Source organism: Haliaeetus albicilla, chromosome 26 (assembly GCF_947461875.1).
Source record: "Haliaeetus albicilla chromosome 26, bHalAlb1.1, whole genome shotgun sequence".
NCBI classification, from domain to species: domain Eukaryota; kingdom Metazoa; phylum Chordata; class Aves; order Accipitriformes; family Accipitridae; genus Haliaeetus; species Haliaeetus albicilla.
The window spans coordinates 16353567-16381538 of NC_091508.1; the positions used below are offsets into that span (position 1 = coordinate 16353567).

General features: G+C 42.4%; 2 protein-coding genes across 3 annotated transcripts; one reads left to right on the top strand and one right to left on the bottom strand.

Moving 5' to 3' along the window:
- On the top strand, window positions 1–22644 carry PKN3 (protein kinase N3). Its single transcript, XM_069772128.1, has 22 exons — window positions 1–259; window positions 3671–3953; window positions 4517–4665; window positions 6183–6312; window positions 6426–6577; window positions 6960–7155; window positions 7466–7657; window positions 7909–8018; window positions 8522–8665; window positions 9632–9707; window positions 10670–10856; window positions 11925–12036; window positions 13968–14044; window positions 15560–15626; window positions 16228–16319; window positions 16682–16858; window positions 16948–17010; window positions 17588–17664; window positions 18246–18388; window positions 18632–18739; window positions 19308–19388; window positions 20243–22644. The coding sequence occupies exons 1-22, from the start codon at window positions 239–241 to the stop codon at window positions 20453–20455; spliced, it is 2850 nt and encodes a 949-aa protein (XP_069628229.1). The 5' UTR covers window positions 1–238; the 3' UTR covers window positions 20456–22644.
- ZDHHC12 (zinc finger DHHC-type palmitoyltransferase 12) lies at window positions 18464–27963 on the bottom strand. Of its 2 annotated transcripts, XR_011322362.1 has the most exons (6): window positions 27811–27963; window positions 27244–27380; window positions 26204–26290; window positions 24732–24898; window positions 23001–24116; window positions 18464–19341 (listed from the first exon to the last, which is right to left on the bottom strand). XR_011322362.1 is itself a non-coding variant. In XM_069772141.1 (5 exons), exons 1-5 carry the CDS (start codon window positions 27893–27895, stop codon window positions 23807–23809), a joined length of 786 nt encoding a protein of 261 aa, XP_069628242.1. In that variant the 5' UTR covers window positions 27896–27963; the 3' UTR covers window positions 22084–23806. The 2 variants fall into 2 exon arrangements, 1 of the variants encoding a protein (XP_069628242.1); XM_069772141.1 differs by lacking the exon at window positions 18464–19341 and having other exon boundaries at window positions 22084–24116.
- Between the last annotated feature and the right edge of the window lie 9 nt (window positions 27964–27972).

Here is a 27972-nt window from a genome sequence, read left to right on the forward strand (position 1 = left end):
CGAAGGCAGCGGGACGACCTCCTGACTGACAGGGGCGGGAACCGCGGCCGGCCGAGGACCCCGCGGGGCAGGGCCGGGGGGCGTGTGGGGAAGGGGAGGCTCCCCGCTCCCTCAGGGCCGCCCGCCGGCAGCTCTCCCGGGCCCGCACCCCGCGAGAGGGCGCTGGCGGCGGCACGTCGCTTCCCGGGAAGGCTGAAGTTTGAAAAAGTGCCGGTTGCTGGCGGTGCAGCGCGGAGCAATGGCGGCGGGGACCCCGCAGGTGAGCGCCGCGCTGAGGGCTCGGAGGGGCACCAGCATGGCGGGCGGGGCGGGGCGCGCCGCGCCTCACCTCGCCTCAGGCGAGCGGGCTCCCCGCTCCCGGGCGGCCCCCTCCGCTCTTTGGGGGTTCCCTCCGTCTTCCCTCCGGGAAACCGCAGCTCCCTGCTCCGCCGGAAGACCCCGTCCCGGCGAGGGGGCGGTGGTGAGGGGAGCGGGGCTTCCCGCTGTGTCCTCCGCCTCTCGCGGTGGACGCGCCCCGGGGAGGTGGGAGAGGCTGTGCGAAGCGGGTGGGAGCCCCTAAAAATGTCTTTCCTCGCCTCACGGCAATGGGCTTTGGGCCAAGCTGGTGCCCACGGGGGAAATCCCCTCTTGGCATCGAGGGGGTGTGGGAGGCGAGGCGGCTGCTGGGGCTGGCACACGGGAGCCGGGGGAGGGCAGCCAGCCTCCGTGCTGGGAAAAACATTCGTTTCTGGAATAAGCTCCCCGGAGTGGGAGAGATGCCCTGCCCTCTTTCCCTGAGGCGTTTCAAGCCCAATCTGGGAAAGAAGGGATGGAGAGACCGGCACAAAGAGTGCTCGCTGCTGCCCGACCGGGCTCTCCCTGTCTCGGTGCCCGCTGGGCTCGCTGCTTTCCACCCTTGCCAGCCCTTGTGTAACGCGGAGTTGGAAAGGGGACTGGCTCCAGACAGGGTTGCAATTGCCTTTTTCCAAACCTTGCAGTGGCTTTTTCTCATAAAGGGTGAATGGGGTTAGCATGAGTCTGTCCGACGCAGGCCTCATCCCTATGGCATGAAGTTGCTGTGAAAGATGTGATTTAAAATGTCCTGGTGAATGCGTGTGGTCTGCAGGGGGGATCGCTAGCTCATTAAATTGAATTGTAACTCAATTTCTGTGTCAGCGGTGAAACTGTAAGGGCCAGGTCTGCTCTGGGCTTTGTGCAGGTGAAGCTCATTGCCAGGCTGGGCGTAACAACTGAGGGGATGGGATCTTCTGGGCTGCAATCCAAAGGACTAAGTGCAGCTTTGATACTGCTGAAATTTTTGCTAGTTAGGAAGCAGTCTAGACGCTTTGGTACAACATGAGTCTAGCGGAAGCCCTGGGTGAGTTCTGGCAGCCCTGCTACAAGTACCAAAAGCAAGCTAATTTAAGCTAGCTTGGGTATTTCTCTGCAAGCCGTAAACGTGTTTCAGGATTGCATTGAAGACATACCCTGAAGGACTGACCTTCCCTGGGAACCCAAGAACAGCTGTAGCATGGGCTGTGGCATTATCTTGACACCCCACCAAAATTCCTGAGTGAGAATGCAAAACAGATCAACCCAAATGCAAATTCAGCTTTCCCATCCTCTCAATAATAGAATATTCTGTCTTCCTGGTGCAAACAATGTTAATGTTATGGCACTCTGATCCATAGAGGGGAAGAAGGATCTGGGAAAACATACCATGCTCCCATTCTAAATACACTTAGAAAATTAGCATGGTGCTTTAACTGGTATTCAGACTAGCTTTTGGCAGAGAGTGATGTGGAGGAAAATTGACCTGAGAGCTGCCAAGACTGTACCTGTTCTCTGAATCAATAGCCAGGTGTCTGTATTCAGTACCCATTGTCGGCATTACTCTTGCACCACTACTCATTCCATTGCTCTGAGCAGATCCAGGGGGTGGATTGCTTATGCCCATTTGCATAGTTTGGATAGAAGATAAATCTGTATGATTTTTCTAATTATTTGAATGAAAATTGCAACCAGTGACCTCCTTATAGTCACTTGCTACATACTCGATAAAGAGCTTTCTGATTTTCCAACTTGCAGCTGGTAAAGGTTGCCTGTGACTCAGGAACTCCATGATTCAAGTTCTTCCTCACAAAACTTTGGACATTTTCCAAAGCTCTGGCTTAGTTCCTGGCTTTACTAATTGGGCGAGAACTTCCTGGAATAAGGATGTTAATCTGAACCTTTTTGTTTTGTTACAAATCTGAACAACTCCTATTTTGGCTATTGCGTATCTGTTGCAGACCCAACTTGGTTTTAGGCCAACTTTAAAATAGATTTTTTTCCTTCTTCTTTAATGATTTTGCTATTAGACTGAAATGGTAACAAAAACTGATTGAGGATGTTTGGTTGGGTCTTTGAAGTGCATAACAAAATATACTAATACGATTAAATAATTGTTTCTGTGTGAGCAGCATAGACTTTGGATGCAGAGCACACTACTAAAGTGCAGTAATGTATGCAAGTAACACAAAACCAGTGTGGTTTATTGTTGGAAATGTGGTCAACTGATTAAAGAGTGTGAAAGCAAGTTGGGATTCCCGAGTTCTGTCTTTAGTCACTGACATGCTGTGTGACATTAAATCGGTTAGTGTAGTGGAGCTTGACTGTGCAACCGTTTCTTTTGCATTTAAGCAGGGAGTATGATGAGTCATTAACGTTAGGTTATTAATACATTAATTGCTCTGAATGCCTTAAAGGTACTCTTCCTGTTGAAGAGAAAAGCGTAACCCCTTGCTTGAATCTGTTTGCTAAGGTGTTAGGTAGCATCCTCATGGATAAAGCTTTCACAGCTCCTGTCTGAGTTCAGTCCTTACTTGGTCAGTGAGATATACCTGTGCTGCTACTGCCTATACTGTGTATGTCCAGAGTCTGTAAAGAGAGCATCTCTGTCCAGAGCTGTTAATGAGGCATATATCACTAGAACAAGTAGTATTGAAAATTATGTAAAACAAAGCCCAGAACAAGCTCAAATGCTACTAATGCAACTCAAAAGAATCAATGTTTTAAAGTGGCCTTACTGCCTCTAAATCATAAACAGAATAGAGACTGAGACAACAGTCTGGTTCCCTTTTCAGATACAGCAGAAATTTGAGCTTACTCTTTTGCTTGCTCATTTGTAGAAATAGTTGTAAGTTTTACATTTTTCTTCTTCAAGGGTAACAGCTGAGAGTTAATGCATGCTTGTGACATTCCTAAAAAGCTCTAACAGGTTAGTCGGGATGTGTCTTTGAACAGTCGGCATCAAGACATATTCAGATAAAAATCTGTATCTACTACATCATACTAGTAAAAGTTAATGTTGATCAGAACAAGGGCAAATATTGGCTGGGCTTTGATACTTGGATAACAAAGATGTGTGTAGACATTAAATAACAAGGAGACGAGTAAGATGAAGGTTTTTCTCCATTATGGTTTAAAACCAAATTAAGGCATGTTAAGATCAAAGTTGTGTTCTGTCCTCTACAATTTAAATGTAAGTCTGGTCTTGAAAATTTGGTGAAAAGGTTGGCTTCAGAATTTGCGTGAACCAGTTTCTAAATGAAATGAAGGAGTGGAATCTTATGAGGGTATTGCTATATCATAAAAATGGTTGAACTGTGTTATATCTGAAATTCTCTTGCCCAATGCTGCTTGATTGCAGGGCAGCTGTCTCTTGCAGCTGGGCAATGGTGTGAACTTAATGGATCCAAGCTTCCAGCAAAAACTGGAGTGTGAGAAGGAACTACTTCGCCGCGCTATACAGAAAGAACTGAAGATTAAAGAGGGAGCAGAAAACCTGCGCAAAGCAACAACAGACAGAAAGAATCTTGTTCATATAGAGCATGTGCTGAAATCTTCCAACCGAAAACTGGAGCAACTGCATTGGGAACTTCAGGAGCTTAATGCAAGGATTGTAATAACAGACAAAGAGAAGAGTAAGACAGGTAGGTCTTGGGTCATGATTGACAGGAAAATTCTGTTATAGTGCTTCAATATTTATATATATTGAATTGATATATTTTTCTGTTGAGGGCTCACAAGTAGTGGGAGTTTCTTCTGTTGGTATTTAGCTGATTAAATGATCCGTGCAGTAAAAAGCTGAGAATGGGGCAATAAAGGTGAACGGAGGCGATATGAGAGATCAATGTAAGGGGAAGACCAGCTGAGAGTGCTGAGCATGGGCAATATTCAGGAGTAGGCTGTAGGTGGAATTGAAGAGATTTCAATAGAGTTTCTGGGCAGTTGAACATCCAAACAACTTACAGGATGAATGAGTATAAAATTGGAAGACTACTTGTTAGGACATGTTCACTGATAAACTAAGAAATATTTACAGATATGAGCTTGAGTTTCATTTGAAATAGTGTTTTGCAGTCCATTTTGTAGACAAGACCTTTTTGTACCTTATTTTATAGCCTGACCTTCTTTTATAGAGTTACCCATCTATAACCCAGTGAAATGATACGAGAAAAGATGACTAGTGGTATTGATTGTATTGTTTGTGCAGATGGATCTGTATCTCCAGATCTTTGTCTCTGGGAAAGAAACCCGGACCCCATGACAAGAAAGGTTGAAGCTCTGAAAAAGCAGCTGCATGTTGAAATGAAAGTGAAACAAGGAGCTGAGAACATGATCCAAATGTATTCAACATCCAAGGTAAGCAGGAATAAGCAACCATTTGGGAACATGGATTCCCGGATCAAAATTTTTATTTAAAGTCCATACACAAGAACTCTCTCTGATAATTAGTGTGTAAAAGAAATTGATTTGCGAAGCTTGCTTGACTGAATCCTAGCTCTGCATTTTGGTTCTCAGCATAGTGACAGAATGTCAACCAAAGCACAGGACAACCAATACTGTGATTGAGCATTAGACTTACTGCAACATGTTACAGATTTCAAGAATTTAGCAGGAATCAAAAAGGAATTGGATGGTGCATGTTTCATTTGCCAAGAACTTAATCCAATCTATAATTACTGGATGTTAGGAAAATGCTTTTCTGAAAGTGTAGTTTATTCCACTTTGACCTATGATGTGGTTGTCTGTGCCTTTTCTGAAGCATCTGGTGGTGATCACTGTGAGAGGGGAGTTATTAGACCAGACAGACGGGCATAGTCTGGCAATTTTGATCCTTTTGGCAGTTCTTAAATAGCAGGTGCTGATTGTACTTCTGCTCTTGAACGTTGCTTAGTAGTATTAATGATAGAGTTGGGAATCATGTTGTTTTAACTTAGCCATGTAAATCCTTCTGTAGTCTCAGTGGAAAGTGCTAGGTACCTAGAGAGTAGCTTGTGTTATCATTCTCGAACAGATGAATGGCCCTTTGCAAAGACCTACCTCTCCCTACCAGCTACAGACTCTACATTACTTTTTTGGTCTAGATGCTTAACTTAGCTGGCTGAATGCCAACATAGAGGTGTTAATGCATCTAACCTCAATGCTTATAGTGACTCTAGATTAGAGGCAGATTTGAGCCAGAGAAAAGTATCATGTAGGAAGTGGTGTGGTAGAAGTGCTATCTCCAGAAAAACTGTTCCAAGCCTGGGAAGGTAGTAACGGTGGTATAAGAGGTACTTTCAGTCACTGACTTGAGGAAAGAATATTAAAAAAGCATTGGTATTGTACACTGTGTTGGTGTGATGTTTTGATATCATTAGGTTGTTTAGGATAGAGCACAGCATGTGGTATCTCTTTATGTGAGAAAAATTTTCAGAGGTTTACTGGTTTTATATTCATCCTACTTTTTGAGTTTGGCATAATTGTATTTAAAAGTCAAGGGATAATTAAAAAAAAAAAATCCAAGCTTATTATGAAGTTTAATTCAGTAAGACCAGCAGCGTACAGGGCTGTGATATTTTCATTTGTGCAAAACCTCTGCTTGCAAAACTCTGTAAGCACGGTTAACCAGTGAACCACAAGTCTCAGTGACTGCAAGGCTTGGTATTAACTGGACATGTCCTTGACCTGTCCTTTCCCTCTGCAAATGGAGATAGTGATCTTGAAGTCCTTCATCCTCAGCAGTGTCTCCTTTACATAACTGCTTATGTATGCCATTTCAGAATCATTTATGACCCACCTTGCGGGTACCACCTCATCCTCCTATGTGAACACATCATCATAATCCATTTTTAATGAGCATGGTTCTCTCTCTGCATATGCTTTCTTTTTGGCAGGAGCGGAAGCTGCTGGCTACAGCTCAGCAGATGCTTCAGGACAGCAAGACAAAGATTGAAATAATCCGCATGCACATTGTGAAAGTATCTCAGTCAGCGGGAGGGATGGAAGATACAGTGGATCCAGCAGGTAAGGTGTTGTAAGTAACTGATACAACCCAGAATAGATGCAGCCAAAGCCCTAAGATCCACAATACTCAGTCAATTTTTATCCTCACCATATTTTATCTCCCAAATGGCCAGTGAGAATTGGGACCACCATCAGTGCTTTGGAGCTGCGTATTGAGGAGCTGAGGCATCACCTGCGCATTGAAGCTGCTGTAGCTGAGGGGGCAAAAAATGTGCTGAAGATCCTAGGAGGGAGTCGGGTACAAGATCGCAAGTTTTTGGCTGAGGTAAGCACTTGTTCAGGCCTTCTTGAGAGGGTGGTTTCATGCTTCAACATTAGTGATTTTGCATGGATGAGTAGAGTTAACCAAGAGTTATTAATTTGGGAAGTTCCTGTCTCTCTGTGAGGACAGCCTGATTGGGATCACTTTCCCTTCTAGGGATAACATTCCTTGCTTTGGTGAAATTTCTAAGGAACATCTGGAGTGACACTGATGGGGTTGGTCAGGATCTATGGGAAAATAATTCATCTTGTTCTTTTATTAGTAAGATGTTACCTGGTCTTTTTTTGAAGCTTGCTCTAGTAGTTCACAAAGGATTAATACTGCCTGGACTGAGGCTGTACATTGAAAATTTCTGCCTGCTTTCTGTTCTACTTCATATTGCTAGGCTCAGGGTCGTTTGCAAGAGTCCTCTCAGAAGATTGACCTGCTGCGCTTGTCCTTGGAACGTCAGCTTAGTGAGCTTTCTCCTGATCACCCAAAAAGAGCACTCATCAAGCAGGAACTTGTAAATACTTCCTCCCTGGGAGCTCAGCATGGCAGCATCCAACCCACTTCAGTTATCAAACCTACAGCCCTTACAGGTACATAAATCCTGCATGGCATGTTGTTGTGAGGAGGACAGAGGGAAAAATGAGTTGCATTTCTTCTTGTTGTTGTAACGCCTCTTGTTATATGGACATTTGATTTTCTAGGAACTGGACTTATGTCTTCGTAGGCCAGCCAGAGCTTTCTGATCATATGGATTTGCAGTCTATTAACCTGGGGTAGATTTGAGCTATTAACCCAGAAATCATGAACCTGAGAAATTCTTGGACTCCTGTAAGGACAGGCTGACTGGAATCACTTTACCTTTTACATAATAATATTCTTTACTCTCCTAAAATTCCTCAGGAACATTGGAAGTGAGACTGATGGGGTGTCAGGATCTATTGGAAAATGTTCCAGGACGTTCCCGAATGACAAGTTCTTCTCCTATCTGTGGCAGCCCAAGTGATTTGAGGTCCCTTTCCCGAACACGAGTTGGCCTGGGTATTCATGGCCGTAGTGTTGCAGGGAAGTACCTGCGGAATGAAGAGCCATGTAGTGAGTATGGGGTTCCCTGTTGAATTGTGAGTGGCGTATGGGAGCCTGGGGGCTTTTCATCACAGTACTAGGTTAGCCTGGTATGAGTGTAATTATAAGAAACCTGGTTTCTGCAAAACTAAGAATAAATTGCATTATACCTGGTCTTCCTAGTATTCTCCTGGAAATTACATTTGATTGGGATATTCACCTTCAGCATGAGAGATTTACTTTGGTAAAAGATTATAATCCATGTTTTCTTCATTGTCCAGATGAGGTCCTTGCTGTGCTCAAAGTGGACAATAAAGTTGTTGGCCAAACAAACTGGGGACCAGTTAATAACCAGGCATGGGACCAGAGCTTTGTCATTGAGCTGGACCGGGTAAGTCTGCCACAGATTGCCTGTGCTGTATTTGTTTTTCCATTTCACCTTACCTGATTTGCTTGTTTAGCTGCCATTCCACTTCATTCAACTGTGTATTGCTGCTGTCCCCATGTCCTTTTATGTGCCAGTTATCTTAGTCTTCCCCTGAAGGCAGTGCATCTCTGGCAGAGATTCAGCCTGAACAGCATCTGTTGTCCTTCTCTCCTTATCTGAGCAGTTTTATTTCATCTTACCAGCAAAGTGGCTCTCAGAGGGATTTCTGAAATGGGGAGCCAAGACAGCCATTTCCAAGAGGGTCTCTAGCTAAGAAGATCTGAAAACATCAGAGAAAGCATGGAACAGAAGGATTAAAGAAGTTTCTTATGCATACTGTTTAGTTTACTGATTTTTTTACAACAGCGTGTGTGTGCCATTTCCAGAGCATGGGGCAGTATGTAACTTTTCTGCTTTTTTTTTTTTTTTTTTTTTTTAATTCCCCCACCACTCACCCATCCCACCAGTCTCGTGAGCTAGAAATTGCAATTTATTGGAGAGACTGGAGAGAACTATGTGCAGTGAAGTTTTTACGCTTGGATGATTTCCTTGATAATGAACGTCATGGGATGTGCCTCTCACTCGAACCCCAAGGAATGCTTTTTGCAGAGGTATAAATGTAAGCTTTGTTTCTTTTTCAGAGAACTCTGTGTGTTTAGGGTGCCTGCCCTGAAAGCAGTTGTTCAACCCAGGATACAAGGAATGGAAGGAGCAATAGTCTAGAAGGGTAGAATGACACCTGAAATCCTTTTGCATCAGTATCACATATAAGAATAAGGAACAACATGATATAATAGATGTACGCATGCCATAGCCTGGAGTGACTCTTCAGCTGCTCCACTGTAATTATATGTGTGTGTGCTGTGAAATCCGTTCGGTTTTATTTGCTTTCATTATGAGTCATCAGTGACACTTTAATTAAACATATGGCTTAATGGTCAAAATTGAATCACAGGCACTGTAGAATCAGAGATCCAAATTCCCTCTGGGTATGCTTATTTTATCATCTTTCTGAGGCTAATAATAGTTTGAAGTACCATCAATGAAGAGATCATCCAGATAATCCCTTAAAAGCTGTAGTACTTTCTCCTTTGTGTTGTGATGAAAGTTCCTATGGTTATCTTTCCAAAAGTAGGATCTTGACCTCGCATACCAAAATTTGTCTCCTCTCCCTGCCTTCTTGTTTTTTGTGGTTTTGTTTTGTGGGGGTTGTTTTTGGTTTTTTTGTTTTTACTTCTGTGCCACAGACCTTTTTTCCCCTACAAATGGCTGTGTTCTTTAAGCATGGCTTTACAAATTAGATTAATTTTGTTTGGGATATGAATTGGTCTTAATTCTGCATTAAATGCTACCTGCATTTCAGGCAGCAGAAAATTTCAACATCTAAAACCACAGTTGAAATAACAGATATTTAGAGGGTGCAGCTAGAGTAACTCAGTCTGGAGTCTGTGGGAGTGACTCCTAACTTACCAAACAGATATGAATGGAGAATTTGATGAGAGAGCAGGCATCTGCGAAAGTTCATGTTCACAGTGTAAATGAAGAATCCTGACAAATCCCCTTTGCTTCTCTGACAGGTGATGTTCTGTAATCCTGTTATTGAGAGAAAGCCAAAACTGCAGCGACAGAAGCGCATTTTCCCCAAACAGAAAGGTAAGCTGCTGAAGAACTTACTATCTAGGGTGTGTAGGTGAGGGCAGGGGTTTGCACAAGCAGGCTGGTGTGCACTCCTATCCCATTAAATTTGTGAGACGTTAAAATGCTTGGTAATTACTGTGTGTAAGTAGGTGGGCTGTATTAGAATGTGAAAATTTGTTCAGTCACAAAAAGTGCAGGCAGCCTGGCTGCAGCATGGTGTGTAATGTGATATTGTTGCAGTGTTTCTATTCACAATTAACATCGTTAGGAAGATATAATTACTAGTTACTTAACGGACTTCTTGGCAAGATTCAGGACTCAAGCTCTACTAATTTAACCAGCAATGCTGTTACTGATGAACAGATATTGGAAGGTTTTCTGGAAAACTCTGAATTGTAGAAGACTATGCATGAACAGGCTACTGATTGTCAAGTCTTTAGAGCTGGCATCTCAGATTAATAGTTGAGGGAGTGGAATAACTTGCATACTTTCTTTTTTGTCTGCAAATTCTTTCTTGTGAACTGAATAAGGTAAGACTTTACATGCTGAGATCTCCTGGCAGTGGGGATAAATGAGATTTTATATTTACGTTCTTCAGGAAGTAGTAAAAATAATGAAAACATCCCAAACGTTTTACTCTTTTTAAGACATTTTCATAAACTTTCTGTTAACAGGCTGCATGATTAAAAGGCAGTATTGAAATAGAAGAAAACCTGACTTAAAATTAATTTTTAATGTTTTATGCAACTTCTACCTGATATTATATTACATGGAACTGAACTTAGGTGAAATAGTGGATCTGTTTCATCATCGTCACTATTAAACTTTCTTCCCTGAAAAAAAGCCCATTCTCCCTAGGGTGGGCTACCTTTCTGAGTAACCCACCGGTGTTTGGGTGAAAATGCTAATTTAACAGTACATGAGATTGTAATTTGTGCATTGTAATCTCACTGGTGTTTTGACTCTGACTCCTCCAGGGAAGGAGTTTCTCCGAGCTCCTCAAATGAACATAAATGTTGCTGCTTGGGGTCGCCTGATGATGAGTTTCCTCCCTCCATGTAGTTCCATGAGCACTCTGAGTCCCCCACTTCATGATCCCATTCACACAGACTTCTCTCCGGTTTCCCCGCAAAGTCATGTTGATTCAGTGTCCAAATTGAGTAGGTAAGTCATGTTCTGAGTGTTGCTGGATTACATTCTGGAATGGGTATAGGATAGGTCTTAAAATTCTGTTGCACCTTACTAGGGTGGAGGAAGATACTGTAAAAATATATCTGTGGAACTTAATTGAGGATTTTAAGAAAAGTCAGTGCTGCCTGAAACAATGTGGTTTTAGTGGGGTGTTCAGTACGCTGTGGCTAGCTCTGATTTATTGTTAGCAGTTGGACCGATTTCCAGAATTGCTGTCCTAACAAGCAGTGTGTTCCAGAGCCAGGGAAACTTCAGCAGCTTTTTTTCTCCTCTGCAGTAAGATTTGTGGGCATAAAAGTGGTGATAAGTAAACACTGTGATACAAAGAAAAAACAACCCAAAAGCAGATTTTCAAAAGTTGTTTTATATACACAGAAAGATGTACTGTTTCTGCGCTGTGAAGGAAAGAAAATTCCACTCATTAAATGTCTTCGCCAGTATAGTAACTGAACTCTATGCAAGGTCACAATGTAATTGTTGTGGTAAAAATGCACTCTTCTCTCATGAGGTTACATGTACCCCAACCACTAGCATAATGCAGCACTCAGAAGGTACGTAGCTAAGCTTTTAAATATGCTATAGAAGATAATTCCCCTCCCCCCCCAATTTTTAAACATTGTTGGAATTAATTTTTAGGGAATTAGTCATTCTCTAAGAGACTATTCCCACTGATTCACAAGACCTGGAACAGGAAAAAAAAATTCGAGTCAATTAGTGTGTTGCTATTAAAATCAAGACTTCCTTGAAATTCTTGATCATAGTGACTTATTTCTACACACCTATGTTTCATTAATTTTATAGCATCAGAGAGTTAGTGTTGAAACGTGAGTTTAACCATCACCAACTTAATAGCTCATTTTCTTTTCATTCATTTAGGAGGGCATATGTCTTGTTGATACTTCACAGACTTGTGGTGTGAATCAGGGAGTCCTGTTGTCCAGTGTATTGGACTGAACTAACATAGCAAAGGTGATATAAAGGTGTCTGTGTACAATGTTCTGCCCTAAGGCAATCTCCTTCAATTTTGTCTTACAAATACAGTGACTTTCCTGCTGCTAAGCTTACATTTGCTGATGAAGCACCACCCAAGCCTCCACGCCTTTTTCTGATGGCCAGCTCCAAAGAATCAACACCATCACTTGCAGATTCTCCGGTAATCGTCTGGGCTAATAGGGAGGCTTTTCTTTGTTGGTTGGTATTCTTTCAAGGCCCAGTTCTTCTTATTTGTTTATTACTGGAGAAATAACTATACTTTAGGTAGGCACCTCCTCATTAGCTGGCCGATCTCCAGGGATTCAGAATCCAGTGAGCTATTTTGGCATGGAGTCTTCACAGAAGTGTTGCACTGCTTCCTCCCCCCCCCCCCTTTTTTCCTTTCCTCCCCCCCCCTTTTTTCCTTTCCTCCCCCCCCCTTTTTTCCTTTCCTCCCCCCCTTTTTTCCTTTCCTCCCCCCCCTTTTTTCCTTTCCTCCCCCCCCTTTTTTCCTTTCCTCCCCCCCCTTTTTTCCTTTCCTCCCCCCCCTTTTTTCCTTTCCTCCCCCCCCTTTTTTCCTTTCCTCCCCCCCCTTTTTTCCTTTCCTCCCCCCCCTTTTTTCCTTTCCTCCCCCCCCTTTTTTCCTTTCCTCCCCCCCCTTTTTTCCTTTCCTCCCCCCCTTTTTTCCTTTCCTCCCCCCCCTTTTTTCCTTTCCTCCCCCCCCTTTTTTCCTTTCCTCCCCCCCTTTTCTCCTTTCCTCCCCCCCTTTTCTCCTTTCCTCCCCCCCTTTTCTCCTTTCCTCCCCCCCTTTTCTCCTTTCCTCCCCCCCCTTTTCTCCTTTCCTCCCCCCCCTTTTTTCCTTTCCTCCCCCCCCTTTTTTCCTTTCCTCCCCCCCCTTTTTTCCTTTCCTCCCCCCCCTTTTTTCCTTTCCTCCCCCCCCTTTTTTCCTTTCCTCCCCCCCCTTTTTTCCTTTCCTCCCCCCCCTTTTTTCCTTTCCTCCCCCCCTTTTTTCCTTTCCTCCCCCCCCTTTTTTCCTTTCCTCCCCCCCCTTTTTTCCTTTCCTCCCCCCCCTTTTTCCTTTCCTCCCCCCCTTTTTCCTTTCCTCCCCCCCTTTTTTCCTTTCCTCCCCCCCTTTTTTCCTTTCCTCCCCCCCCTTTTTTCCTTTCCTCCCCCCCCCTTTTTTCCTTTCCTCCCCCCCCTTTTTTCCTTTCCTCCCCCCCTTTTTTCCTTTCCTCCCCCCCCTTTTTTCCTTTCCTCCCCCCCCTTTTTTCCTTTCCTCCCCCCCCTTTTTTCCTTTCCTCCCCCCCCTTTTTTCCTTTCCTCCCCCCCCTTTTTTCCTTTCCTCCCCCCCCTTTTTTCCTTTCCTCCCCCCCCTTTTTTCCTTTCCTCCCCCCCCTTTTTTCCTTCCCCCCCCCCTTTTTTCCTTCCCCCCCCCCCCTTTTTTCCTTTCCTCCCCCCCCTTTTTCCTTTCCTCCCCCCTCCCTTTTTTTTTTTTTTTTTTTTTTTAATTATAAGTTGCTTCTGTTAGAGAAGCCAAACGGGAGGTAGGTCAGCATTCAGAGTTCAGGGCAAGAGTACAGAACAGATGGCTGCACAGAGAAAGCAGGGAAGGAGGTTCAGCAGGCTTTTAGCACCAGATGAAGTTCTTTGTCATTAAAGAAACTGGGCAAAACCAAGAAGAGCTCTACTTTTCTTACAGAAAGGAGCAGGAAAATTGTTTTGAGTAGTATAATGGTTAATGACCTGTGTTATACTACATCTTACCCTTTCTCATTTGGCTTTAGTGACAGAGAAAACTGCATTCTTTGCATATTGTGACACAAGGTGCCTTTTTTTCTAGAAAGGAAATGTTTTATCCTAGACTTTAAAAAAGCGTTTATTTTAAAGGGTTTAACTCTATAAAAAAAAATACCGTACATGGGAATAGTTTTGTGTGACCATAGACAATCTGTTTTCATGCTGCTTTCCTCCAAGCAGAGGCAATGACCAACTGCAAAAACTAGTCTGTGGTTATGCTGGATCATGACAGAGGAGAAAATTTGAATGTGGGTGTTCAGGTCTGACTTGGTGATTCCAGAGGATGACGCACTGTAATTTTCTTTCTGTTCCTAGTGTCTGAAGAGGCTGCATGTTGAGGAGAAGTCTTGCAGCTCTGCTGTAACAGAATTTCCAATCCCAGCATCTCCAAGGTAACTATGGACAGCATGGGCTGTCTTGGGTCACAGATTAAAGAGGCACTGGGCTGAAATTTTTGACCATGCAGTCTAAAATTCTGCTCAAAATATGCTTTGGTTTCTCAGCAGCAGACTCTTAGTGCTGAGTGTAGACAATACCATGAAAAGTCTGCTCTGAACTTTACTTGTCCACGTCTGCTGCGCCTTATCTGCTTATTAACGCCAATACTTAGTCTGTTGATAGACAGTACACTACAATGTAATAGATGACTTTAGTAGAGGGTAAAGTCACTTTACTGTCTTCAGGTGCTTCCTTGTGTTTGAAGTTTTATGGTGTAGCATATTTAGACGTGTCTGCATTCTAAGTAATACATTTCAGAAACACTCTTGGCATCCCTCACACTCTTCTGTTTCTACTGATATGCAAGATACACTGTCTTTCATTACATAGGGTGGTATAAAACAGTAAGTTGTTTATAGTCTATGGCAGTTATATATACACACAATTTGTATGTAACAAGGATACACAGCAGTAAATATACGAGAAACAGGACAAGTAAAAAAAATTTACCATTGTTGAACAAATACTGACCGAAAAATCACAAATAGCAAAATCTAAGCTGATCTTGCAGTTCAGATCATAGAATTATGTACATAATTTCATCATCACTTTCAAGGGGTCCCATCTTCAAAACCATGTAGTCAGGATACAGTCAGGCACCTGCCTGCCTTCTCTCTGAGAAGGCTGAGGAGGGAGTTAAGTCCTTCATCGGTAGGTACTTAGCCCTTCATTTAACTTACTGGAGGAATATGGAGTATCTGCTGCCTTTTAAAGATTATCCTGGACTAAAGCATTTAGGGTGTGGGTTGTTGTTTGGTTTTTGTTTGTTTTGTTGTTTTTTTTTTTAATTCGTTCCAAGCAATTCTGCAGCCTGAGTTTCCTTGGTAACACCTTGTGGCTGACGTAACATTCTATAGCATCTCTTTATTCAGCTACTTTTTTTTCCAGCAACATCTTATGTCTGTTGTCTCCCTGCGTTTCACTTCCAATTCTTGTTTAAGAACTTCTCATTATGCCCTTGTCCTACTAGCACTTGATATACATGTTCATGTCTGATTAACACAATTGCTGTTGAACCTGCTGAAAGGAGTGTAGGCGAAATTGAATTTTACAACCCCAAGGATGGGGGTGGAGGGGAACTAATCCTATTATGGGAAGTAACAGAGAGAGCAAGCCTTGGAGAGTCATAATTGTTGCTCCTGTTGGCAGTACAGATGGAAGTCAGACTGCTGCCACTGGGAGCAGTTTCCTCACTGTATGGTTACCTACTCCTCTCTTCAGTGGCAGAACAGCAGCAGCAAGCCTAAATTTTCAGGATTTCAGTTTAGGCAAGGAGTGGTTGACACAGCTGTTTGCTTTCCCTTTTGCTATACAGAGCTTCTTCCCCTAACACAAATACACACTCCTTTGTTATCTGTTTATGCATCTTTTGGGTATTGTCTCAGCAATTCTTCTTTGTTTTTCTGCAGGAAAAGGACAGTTCAGCTTGAGGATTTTCACTGCATTGCTATGTTGGGACGTGGCCATTTTGGGAAGGTAGTATAGAAGCATACGCTTCATGCAGGAAGGCAGTAGGACTGTGGTTGTGAAGATGGGCCTCTGCCTCAGAGTCTGAATAGAAACATTGCAGTGCAGAAGAGATTTGTTGCAATGCAGATATACAAAACAAACCTAGCCCAACCACACAAGCAGCTGATAACTGGGGTTAACAGTCAAAACTCCTGAAGATTTGGCTTCAAAAGCCTGGAGAAAACCATCCTGGGAGCACTAAGTCATTTCATAAAGCACACCATTACCATTCCTTTCATTATCATGGTGATCACTAGTGGAATAGCTCCATTCCCAAAAACTGTGTGCATAGTTGCTTGCTGTGAGAGCTCTGAGGTGCTTATAAAGCACTGGGCCAGCTGTGATACTACTGTTTGTGAAAAGAATGTAACTTACATTGATATCCTTCCGGACTGCTGCAGCACAAGAAGCAGGAAAAAAGTACTCCATATTTGGAGTTATTTTGAGCTTGGTTTTGAGAACGGACTGTTTGGAGTGGATGGAAATAGTTTGTGTCAATGAGAGTCAAAGTAATCCAATAAGGAAATAACAGATTTGTTTGAAGTACAGCTTTTCTGTTGTCTTTCAGGTACTGCTGGCCCAATACAAGGCAACTGGGAAGCTGTATGCTATCAAAGCCTTGAAGAAAAAAGATATTATTAGGAGAGATGAAATTGATAGGTGAGCTTTGTTGATGGTACTATTGCCAGAGGCTACATTAACACACCTGTAATCAAATGTTAATAGGTATGATGTGTACTGGTCATGGTGCTATTAAGGTTAAATGTGACCTTAAGGCTTGGGTAAGTAAATCAGGAATAAGGAAACTTATAACAGTGCTGCTTTCTAGCTTCTGGTGGAATAACACCTGAAGAACACTCTAAAACTCAAGGTTTGGAAGTATATAAGATAAATATTGTATTAGCCCTCACTTTTTATTTCTCTAACTTAGAATGAAGAAAATCTTCACATTTTGTCTTTCTCAAAACAGGCTTTTCTGCCAAGTTTTAACATTGACATTTTCATTCTTTCAATCCTGGCAGCTTGAACTGTGAGAAGCGAATATTTGAAGTGGTCAATTCTTCTGATCATCCATTCCTTGTGAACATGTTTGCATGTTTCCAGACACCTCATCATGCTTGTTTTGTGATGGAATATACTCCGGGTGGTGATCTTATGATGCGCATACATGAAGATGTCTTTCCAGAGCATATGGCACAGTGAGTTAGAATTAGTCTAGTTTACAGGCACTATAAATTTTTAACTTGATTCTCATATATATTTCCTGATAACTATTTCTCTCTTATAGGTTTTATACAGCCTGTGTAGTCTTGGGGCTCCAGTTCTTGCATGAGAAGAAAATTGTTTATAGGTAATGCGGCAAAGGATCAAGTATAAGATGGTTCAGCAACTTAGAAGTTTATTTTTCCTGTAGCTTTGTCTGGAGCTCACTATCTTGCTGGTGTTTCTAATCTTTCTGTCTGTCTTTATTTTCCCCATTGTCTGTTGCTATCAGCATGTTCATCGTGCTTACAGTAAAGAAACTCATCTAGAAGCTATACATCTGACATGTTGCAGGTGATTAATCCTCTGTGACATGTCAATACATTCTGGGGGGCACTTGTAAGTCACTGCTTTCTTTTTTACTGATAGTCAAGTAATTTGTCATGCTTGATAGTCAAGTAATTTGTTGTGGGATGCTCTTTTCCAGATGAATAAGCCGCACCCAACTCCAGGCTGCTTTGTTGAGCCTTTCATTAAGAGGAAAATATCAATAAATTAAGGGGAATCTTCCAAATAATACATTATTTAAACCACGTGTAGACTTTACTCAATTTAGATTTTATTCTCCTTGTTAATACCTAGCTTCTGCCTCTTGCAAAAAAAAGAGGTTGGATGGCAATCCTCAGACTTCATCCACCATTTTCTTTCCTCTCTTTTGCCTGCAGGGACCTGAAATTGGATAATCTCCTTTTAGATGCTGAAGGATTTGTGAAGATTGCAGATTTTGGATTGTGTAAAGAAGGTGAGTGACTTTGGTGAAGCTGAAATTGAATCATCAGAACCAGTTTAGGATCTGGGCTTTAGTAATGTGTTCACAAATACAGGTACTGAGGTGGTTGTGTGTAACTTGTATTCATCCCCGTCTTAAAAATAAAACCCACCAAAACCAAAACAAACAAAAAACCCCTAACAAAAAAAACAATATATAACAAAACAAACAACAAACCTCATCTGTCTGGCCATGATGAACTTGGAAAGAGTACTTCAGGAAACTTACAAAGGAGCTTGCAATATGCTTGCTTGTTCAAAGGAGCCAGAATATAGGATACTACAAAATGCGTACTTGAGTAAATGAGCCATGGAATCTGCAGAAAGTTTCCTTGGTTTTGCTGTTTATTTAAGCATTGTCTGTATATTTCTTATTTGGAGTTGTTAGGGAGTCTCAGGTTTCATACTTCCTTATTGGCATTTACAAGCACTGATGAGAACCAGTTAACAGCATTAGATTATCAAGTGATAAACCATGGCTTTCAGAAGGTGAGGCTGCATGTGATCCATTTAGTAATGTGTGCTGGATTTTACAAAAGTGTTCCTTTCCTACAGGAATAGGTTTTGGAGACCGCACAAACACCTTCTGTGGCACCCCTGAATTTCTGGCTCCAGAAGTCCTGACGGACATCTCATACACTCGAGCAGTAGACTGGTGGGGATTGGGTGTACTCATTTATGAGATGCTTGTTGGTGAGGTAAGGCTACCTTTCTCTAAGAGGATCTTGTTAAGCAGTCTTGGGGCGAGTAGTAGCTGACCACCTGAGATAAAATTTTGCTGAATGTAGCCAACTATTTATTAGTACTTAAATTACATTCTTCTCATTCATAGTGCTTGCCAAACATTAATTAATCCATACAACTCCCTGCTATTCTCATCCCTATTTACCAGTGAAGAATGGGTGCTCTATGGATTAAATAATAAAATGTCACAATTGCAGTCACCATTTCCTGGAGATGATGAGGAAGAAGTCTTTGACAGTATTGTCAATGATGAAGTCCGGTATCCAAGATTCCTTTCGTCTGAGGCACTTTCTATAATCCGTAAGGTAACGGGCTTGATGGGTCTCTGGGAGCCTGAGGAATTTGCATTTACTGTGTAAGTGGATGCAGAGGGACTCTATTAAGACTGGATAGCATTTGTGTGTGTAATCTGGAGCTGCCTACACAGACTAAGGAAACATTTAAAATTTACACATATTTTTCATTTCCTTCTCTTTACATAAATGCTATTCTTCTGTCTAAGGATGACTAAGCAGGCTTCTTGCTGTTGCTGCTAACTCTGAAATAAGGAGTGTTGATTCAAGGGCTGGAGAGTCAGAGTCATTCAGTAGAGATGGCTTGATTCAGTTTTTGAATGTGACCCAGTAGTCACAGGTGCACACTTAAGATGGGATGCTTCGTGCAGTTTATAGCAGGTATCTTATTGATGTTGGCAAGTTGTTTACAAGGAACTAGGTCTGAGCTGTTACTAGCAGATTATGGCCTTGCTGCAAAGTGAAAATGAGAAGATACTGAGGAGTCAGTCCATCTCCTCTCTTTTGGCTTTCTATCTGGAACATTATTTCTGTCCATCCTTGTTTCCGTTTTTTAATTTTTAACTGATATTTCCTGCAGCTTCTTCGGAAATGTCCAGAACGTAGACTGGGAGCTGGGGAAAAAGATGCAGAAGAGATTAAAATCCAGGCCTTTTTTAAGGTAGGAACTCACTTTATCCCTACCCCTCATCTCTTGTGTTTGAGCTGAGAGTGACTTGCTTTCTGTTGGTATTGAGGCATATTTTCGTAAGTTATCAGTGAGATCTTAGTGGTAGCTTCTGTTGCACCTCATTGCTCTATTCAGGAATATGTGTTTCAATTCATGTTTGAAATGACATCCCCCAAGTGTGTTTTGTAGGATCTGTAAGCTTCCAGAGCCAGTTTGTTATTTCTGATTGTGCTGCTTCTACATACAAATGTACCTACCTTTTGAGCCATCAACAAACACCCCTTTTTAAATCAAACTGCAGCAGTCACAGATGCTGTCTAGTGATGACAGTGACTGCCAGTCAGTCTATTTGGCACCTGTATTTGCGGGATATACATGAATCCTAAGAGAAATTGAGGTTAAAGACACATTTGCTTTGGGTCAAGGGTATACGTCTGTTCCAGGCAAAGGTGTTACCATTCCTCCTAGTCATTACCTATCTGCCGGAAGTTGTTAGCCTTATAGCCCCTGGCTGGCTTTGCACTGGAGCAAGAGAAGAACTTGGATGTCAGCAGAAATTGCTGGGAAGTCCACAGATACACCAGGTCACAGCTGCCCTTCAGTTTTTTCCTTCCTAAATATAGTTTGAGCTGTAACTGTTTCTTGGTGTTCCGAAGAACAGCCTTAGACTGTATGGAATCTCTGTACTACCTGGCCTGCACCAGCTATGCTGTTTGGTTTGGGCCTTTTTTCAATAAGACATGTGGCAAATGATCTGGAAGGAAGGCTGCAATCCTCCCTCTTACTTTGACATTTCATAAATAATCTTAATGTCAGTCTGGCCTGTTCACTACCTTCTTTTACAGGAAATTGATTGGGATGCCTTGTTTGCCAGGACTCTGAAGCCCCCTTTTGTGCCCACTTTAAGAGATCCGACCGACATCAGCAACTTTGATGAAGAGTTTACATCACAAAAGCCAATCCTTACTCCTCCAGAGGAGGTTGCTCTCCTAACCCGTAAGGAGCAGACTGTCTTCAAGGACTTTGACTTTGTCTCCAGACACCTTTTAGATGTTTGATTCCTGTGCTGTAAGAAACACGAACAGATTGTTACCACATTGAGGGAGGGTAGAAAGGGCTTGGCACGGGCAATGGAAAAGTCAACAGAATTCATAGAACTGGTAGTGCTGATGACCCCAGGATGAGAGTGTTCTGCAAGCTGAGTTAACCTACTGTGGTTTTTTTCAGCCTCATTTGTTGGAGGGATACTAGATGTCAATTATCTTTAAGGAGTAATTAACATTTGACTGGATGTATCTTCTGCTGCCATTGAATATAGATGGCAATTTGGAATTTAAGCTGGACTTAATGAAATCAAATCATCTCTGCAACCCAGGTTACTCTTTGCAAAAAAACTAAGTAGCACAGCTTTATAAAGTTGCATAGTAGCACAGGGAATGGCCGCTTCTCACCTATTTTCTAGAAAAGATATGCAGCATTCCCTCTTCGTAATGATTTTATGCCCATTCCCACTCATAACTGTGTATGCCAGAGAAGGGATGGATTTTAACACAACCAAGACAAGGACGTTCAGGTTTGATAATGATCCAAGTGATCTATGTTAAGGAAAAGGAGTCTCTCTCTACTTCTTCGAGGATGCTAAATCTTAGCTATTGTTTTTAAAAATATAAAAAAGCCACAGCTTTGCATATGCTTTTTTTTTTTTTTTTTTTTTTTTTTAAATAAAGATACCTTTCCTTATAATGAAGTTTCAGCTTTTCATCTCCTTTGTGTTAGCTGAATGTTTCAGATCAGGGCTAACCATATTCTGCTCAACACGCAGGATTTAATTTTTCTCTGTAAATGTCAATAGTAATATTTTCTTTCCTCCTTCCTTCTCACTCAAGTTGTCTATGTACATATTGCATGGTGTCATCAGCTGTCATGTACAACTGACTGCAGTCAAGTTGTTTCTCCCCAGATTTTATCAATGTGTATATCTTGTATCTTTTTGGGATAGCTAAATAATGACAGTATTAATATTGGAAAATCAGTAAGTTAAAGGTGATTTCATTTGCCTGGTAACATATCTTGTAATTATACTTGATAAAATACATTTTCTTCTCTTAAATTCATAGTGTTAGCTTGTTGGGCAAAAAAAGGAAGGCTATCTAGAAATAAAGAATCACATTGACAACAAATAGGGATGCACAGCTATTACTCTTTCAGTTTGTCATCAACAGAGGTAGACAGAAGTTGAACTAACACAGTTGTGCTATATCTGGAGATAAGGTTTGGGTGCAGCTAGTGAGTCATCATTATTAAATCAAGGCTGGCCTAAGCACTTCACAACGTAGAAAGGTAAGAGCTATGTTTGTGCAAAACAGAAATAATTCACACTGAACCTAAATTTCCTATTATCAGGGCCAAGTATAACTGCTTCTGAAAATTCCCACATACAAATATCCTTTCAACCTCCTGCTCTGCCTTGCAGCGTAATGGTCCATTTAAAGCAGGATACACATTTTCCTCACTCTTGTTTGAATAGTAATGGTTGGCTTGCTGTTGGCCCCTACAGTGCATTTTGTGACTTTACAGAGGCCTTGACCTTAAGAAAAGTGGTAAGTAGCACAGTGGATTGCTAGCACAGGTGAAATGTAGAACTTGGGTTCAAAGAGAGAGGCATAAAGAACCAAAAAAGTCATACTTAATCTTTAAATTTATAGTTTATAGTAAAAAAGACTGTAAATTACCATCCCAGTGCATTTTAAAAAGAATTACCAGAGCAAAACTATGTTTTGAGCTGTAGTACCTGCTGACAAATTTTTATTTGACTAATACCTGAAGAACCAGAAATTGTTATGTGGCAGATGAGCCATACTTTAGCAGGTACCACACTGACACAAACAAACTTTAGAATCCTTTCTGGAAGGTATACCATTGTTATGAAAATAATTCTTAGTGTTCCGATATCCCTCTGATAAGAGTTTCTACCCTGAACAAGCCAGACTGGACACAGATTACAAACTCTGGAGTTGGTCAAAAAAGGGATCCTTCTGCTGTTTTTAAGCTGCTTTTGGACTATTGTGCTGTATTAGTGGCTATACTGTCCTTTCATGAGTGCTTGTCAACTTTAAACCGTGAGTGCATCTTACCAGCTTGCCAGATGTGCTCCTGAGCTGGTGTTATTTCCTGAGCCAAGGCAATTAAAGCACAAAATAATTTTAACTAAGGTTTTGTTGTAGTGCTGTGTTTTTGTTTTTTTGTTTTTTTTTAAACAGAAAAGGGTGAAGACTAAAATTCACACCAGAGCCTTTTCTGTCTTTAAAGCTAAAATTGGTCACCCCAAACTTCCTTTTAGTTCCTCATGGAAACTTGGAAGTATGACCTTTTATTACAATGGAAAACAAGTAGGCTTGCTGCTGTCCTAGAAAGCTGTCAGCATCCCCTCATCTCAATGAAACAAACAGAACCTAAAATCTTTCCTCTTGCATTGAAACTTCATATTCTTTTATTCAAATTTTACTAGTATGTTGAGGTAGTAGTATTACCAGCAGTGTTACTTGAGCTAGGCAAGAAGTACCCACCCCACAAGCTACAGTAAAGGCCTGAGCATGAAATTACCTGCAGAAATAATTCAGTGGGCAAGTTATTACTTTTCTGTCCAAAGAAGAGTGGATGGTATCATTCTTTGCTGACTTGATTCAAAATAGTCTGTGAATTGTTAACAACACCATCAACCTGAAGAAAAAACTGTTATGAAGCTGGTCAGGGCATCACAAAGTACAGGCTAATTATCTCATAAGCTGAATTTGGTGCTTTACAGCCATTTCTCATGCACATTATTAAGCCTCAAATCTTTGTGAAAAGCATTAAGTTGAGGCATGTGGTCAAAATGAAATTTGCTTTTGACTGTCCAAATATTTACTCAAATATTTCTATTACATGTCCAACACTACTGACAAAAGGCACTATGGTTCTCACAGTGAGAACTATGTTGAAGAAAGGCCACAGGAATTATATTGATTCTGGCTGGTATTGTCTCTAATAGCTGCTGCTCCCTTGCAGCAAAAGGAGAGGGAAACTTTGGGAAAGAGAAGTGAACATGGATGCTCACACTACTCTTGCATCTCTTCTGGAGAGATGTGGACGCAGTTAACAAAAGGAAGTAAATTTAGAGAGATACCTTTGCTCACTCCAGAAATCAGCTCTGCTGGCCTTCCCAGAACCAGTGTCTCCCCTTTAACAGTGTTATTTGTATACAAAAATAACCCTGACTATCCTTGAAATGTAATGTGCAGGATGAACAGGTTGCATAGTTCATGATGTACTAAAGTTCCGTGCAAGGGAACAGCAGCAATTGCATCAGCAAAGCTTTACCTAGCAACCTGCAGATGTGTTGGCACTCTACCAGGTAGGTACTACTATGACTAGACAGGCTCATCGTTCCTGTGAAAGTAGATTTTCTCCCATGTAGTGAGGTGGCATGAACAGAAGAATTTCCAGAAATTGAGGACTACCCCTTGGTCAAAGGGATTCTCCAACTCAGAGTGTCGCAGGTAGGAGATGCGATGATGTGACATGAATTCCCAGGTGGTGGTGTTGCATGAGATCAGATAGAGGTGTGACATAAGCAGCAGCAGGACAACAATGGTGAATATGACTATCAGGAGGAAGGACATGAGGAGGAATATGTTGTGCTGCAGCCAGTCCCAGGACTGTTCAAAGTAGAGGCCTGACCTTTCAATTCAAAGAGAAATAAATTCACAGTTAAAGATGTAGAACTAGTTACATAAGCCAAGCAAACCTGATGTCATACTTAAGTTTGACTCATAACTAGTGAGCTTCTGATAATCATGTACTACAGAGAGTTAATATACTATAAACTCTTAAGAGACTGCACCAGTAGTGACTTAGATTCTCAGAAGTTTAAAAGATGCTGGTTCCCCTGACAGCTGAGAGACAATCCTCTTCAGTTAACTTCTCTCCTGAGCAGGTGTACAGGTGAAACCCCACTGGAGTCTCCAGTACTTTGATTTGTAAACAAAGATCATATTACAGTAACTGAAGCAAAATTAGTTAGCTTTTGTACTGTTGTTAATTTAAGCTTAAGACAAAGATGAACAATGAAACCCAAATCATCAGATTCTGCTCAACTATTGATCAGCTAAGTTGTCCCTCAGCAGACTAGGGAACTCAGAAAAGCTGATCTCCAGAATGCAAAAGAGGGTGAAGATACAATGCAAATCCAAAGCCAATCCAGTCACTATGTTCTACGTAAACCCTTCACAGGGCTCTATAAGCACCAAAACTTTTAGCAGTCTCAGAGGTCAAAGTGCTGACTCCAGGTCTTACCAAGCAACGTGACCTCCCCACAGCAGAACTATAAGCTGCACACTCAAGTAGACTATGAAGAGGGGGTGATTATTCTCTCCTACACAGTTCTCAATCCAGGGACAGTGATGGTCATAACGCCGTACACAGTGTTGGCACAGCTGGCAGTGCTTGGCTCGCATTGGTTGCTACAAAACAAAACCAAACAAACGCTAGTAACAGTCCACTGGTTCAACTCACTGTTTGGTAGAAGAGAACATCATGCAATATAGTCTTCCTCCACAGCAGTACTGTCCCAAAAGCACTCCATTTTGACATAATAGCACAGCATAAACATTGCTAAGACGACTAAAGGGGATCATGATTCCCCTGATACAGATATAAATGAGTGAGATTCAAATTAAATGAGTCTCCCACACTACTTCTATCTATACATTTTCTTTATTATCTACCTATTTATAGGAAGTCCAGTGTGCAAAGGAGGGAGATAGACCCAATCAGTCTATTCAGGAAAGCATGAGCAGAGTATTGATGTGGAAAACTAGGACCACTGCTGTCAAATAAAGTGAGCAGGGATGGGATGTTTTCATGAGACTGCATAGAGGAGGAAAGTGTCTCTGCTTCTGTGTGAATACAAGACACTTGCACAGGAAAGCAGATCAAGTACCAGGAACAGAGAAGATGAAAGATCTGGCTCAGAAAAGTAGTGCCTCCTAGGATTTGTTCCTGAAGCGTATATATGTTTTGCCAGCTTTTCCACTTGCAATAAGCTCACTTCTCCTGGTAGATATTCTTCAGGAATTTATGGAAGCTGAGATAATGCTTGATTTTATTAAACTGATAAGGATCACTCTGAAAACAGGCCTTTCTAGGCTTTAGGCAAACTGTTTTAAGAGCTAATTTAATTGCTCTAATTTTTCCTTCATACTATCTTTTACAATTCAGGCTAATGTTTTGTTGTTTTTAGGCCTCCAAAAAACCTCACAGCTACCAGCAGTTCTTGTATGTTATGCTCAACTGCCTTTCTGACTCTCTATCAAGATATCTTCAAAATAACCTTTTTGACAATACTGTAAGGTCTGACTGACAGGGCAGTAAGAATGTGGAGTACAATTTTCCCATGGCAAAAGAAGATCCTTGTTTCTGTGAGCCAGCAGGGACTTATTTCAGCCTTGGAAAACTAGCATACATGCCAATGTCCATCACTACTACCTCTTTAGCTACACAATTTGTTTGGATCACTTTTCAATTCAGGACTGTACCAGAATTCAATTTGCTAGTTGTATTTACTTTTTCTGTGAGTTTTTCAGCAGGAGAGTGACCCTTTGACAGAATTAATCAGATCTGCCATGCCTCCAAACCACTGAGCAGTGAGCAGCAATGATAGAGCAGAAAAACACTGGCAACAGCAGCTGAACAAAGATGTTGCCAAAAAAAATGTAAGCTTGCAAATCACTCATCCCATTCTTTTCTAGTATGTTATGAATGCCTACCTTCACCATGCAGTAACCACAACGCCGCATCTTAATATGAGTTGGAACTTGGGCTATCACCATACTTTGTTCTTCACTCTTGCCTGCCTACAAAAAAAGAGAAAGGGAGTGACTAAGGAGGTTTTGTGTGCAGCTGTCTTGGCATGACTGGGCTGTCTGGATCCTTTTACTTAACAGTTACACAGTGCTGGTTATCTCTGTTATTAGGAAGGTTAAACAAAATAATGCCTTAGCGTTCCTACAGAAGCTGCAGACAGTTAAAGTACAGAGAGAGAGAACAGGCTACTGTAACCATCAAAACAACGTTTACACAGAGGCAGAAATAATTGTGGAAAAGATACCACAGCAATACTAACACTATGTTTTGGGACAAAAATAAACAAGGTTAGACTTTACTTCCAAAGACAATAATGATGTCTTTTCAGTAAAAGCAGTGCCACTTATCCATAACACAGCCAAGATTTACATTAATGATGGATGATTAAAATTGATAATGCTTTTGTTCTACACAAACAGTAAGGCAGTGAACCTGGAGTAGGCTGTCTCGCAGTTACTGAATCTTTGCATTTCCATTTACTTCACTGTAACTTGTTTGTGTACATGTCCTCTGAGAGGGCAACAAATCTATAAACAGTTCGATAAATAGAGCTGCAGAGAGCACCTTCTTCCATGCTTGCTGTTCAGATTGGGTTTTTTGCACTTGTACCACTTGGTGGTGGTTAGCATAAAATAGGTCATGTATACATTCCATAGGGTACTGCAGCCTCTGATGCAAGAGAGGACTTATGCTCAAATGGCACAGTGCACTTGCAACAGGAGTGTGGTGTAAAAGACATGCCTGAAGTCTGTGAACCCTATTGCTGTTACAGAATACGAATCGGGGACTGTCTGGCCTAATCTCCAATGGTCTGTGTATGTTTCCTTTATGCCAAGTGCAACAGAAACTTTCAGATTGTTCTTATCTAGCAGAGTGAGAAAAAGAAAGCAAGCCTATAGATTTTACAGCCTCACCACTTTCTTCCATTCCTGAAGGGCTATACCTTTGCTTCCTCTTCAGCCTTAACAAAACCCGGATCCATGAGAGACACCTTAAAGTACAGCAGGACAGAGCACAAAACCAGTAAGACGAAGATCAGTGGCTGCAGCAGCTCCCCGCGCTCCTCTTGCTTTTGAAAATCTGAAAGGTACCCCCCCCAAAAAAGAGAGCAGTAGTTCCTTGTGAAGCGCTTAGGATTTTTCTCTCTGACTTTAACAAAGGGGTCCCGCACCTACAGGGAGGGGGAAAAGGGGAGAAATCGGGCGGCCAGAGGGCGTGGGGTGCGACGGGGACAACCTGGTAACGGAAGGGGCTCCCCAGCGCCCCACAGCCCCCCCTCTGCCCTCAGGGGCCCCCGCAGGGCCCAGAAGCCGAGCCAGGGCGGCGAACACCCCTCCTTTCCCCCGGGCGCAGGGGGCCGGCGCGGCCCGAGCCGGGGTCGGAGCCGCCTCACCTCAGGGGCGCGGCCCTCGGCCGCCCCCTCCCCCGGGGCGGGCAGCACGCCCCCCTCCCTCCCTCCCTCCCCGCCACGGCCGGGTGTGAGGCGAGGGGAGCGGCGGCCCCGCTTCACCTGTGCGGTGCAGGAAGAGCCCCAGCGCCAAGCCCCCGCTGAGGGCTGTGTGCGCCGTCCTCACCCACAGCCCGCCGGCACCCATGGCGCCCGCCGGCCCGGAAGGGCGGGCAGCGCCCGAAGGCGGGGCCTGGCCTGGGCTGGCCGGGAAGCGGGGCTGCT

What these genes read in the sequence shown, in the direction of transcription:
- ZDHHC12 (XM_069772141.1), bottom strand. Translation starts at nt 27,895, where the DNA reads ATGGGTGCCGGCGGGCTGTGGGTGAGGACGGCGCACACAGCCCTCAGC. An exon ending in GCTCTTCCTGCACCGCACAG is followed by an intron (nt 27,381 to 27,810) that starts GTGAAGCGGGGC and finishes GGTACCTTTCAG; the next exon opens with ATTTTCAAAAGCAAGAGGAG. An exon ending in TGGGGAGGTCACGTTGCTTG is followed by an intron (nt 24,117 to 24,731) that starts GTAAGACCTGGA and finishes TTGAATTGAAAG; the next exon opens with GTCAGGCCTCTACTTTGAAC.
- PKN3 (XM_069772128.1), top strand. Translation starts at nt 239, where the DNA reads ATGGCGGCGGGGACCCCGCAG. An exon ending in CATCACTTGCAGATTCTCCG is followed by an intron (nt 12,037 to 13,967) that starts GTAATCGTCTGG and finishes TTCTGTTCCTAG; the next exon opens with TGTCTGAAGAGGCTGCATGT. An exon ending in CCAATCCCAGCATCTCCAAG is followed by an intron (nt 14,045 to 15,559) that starts GTAACTATGGAC and finishes GTTTTTCTGCAG; the next exon opens with GAAAAGGACAGTTCAGCTTG.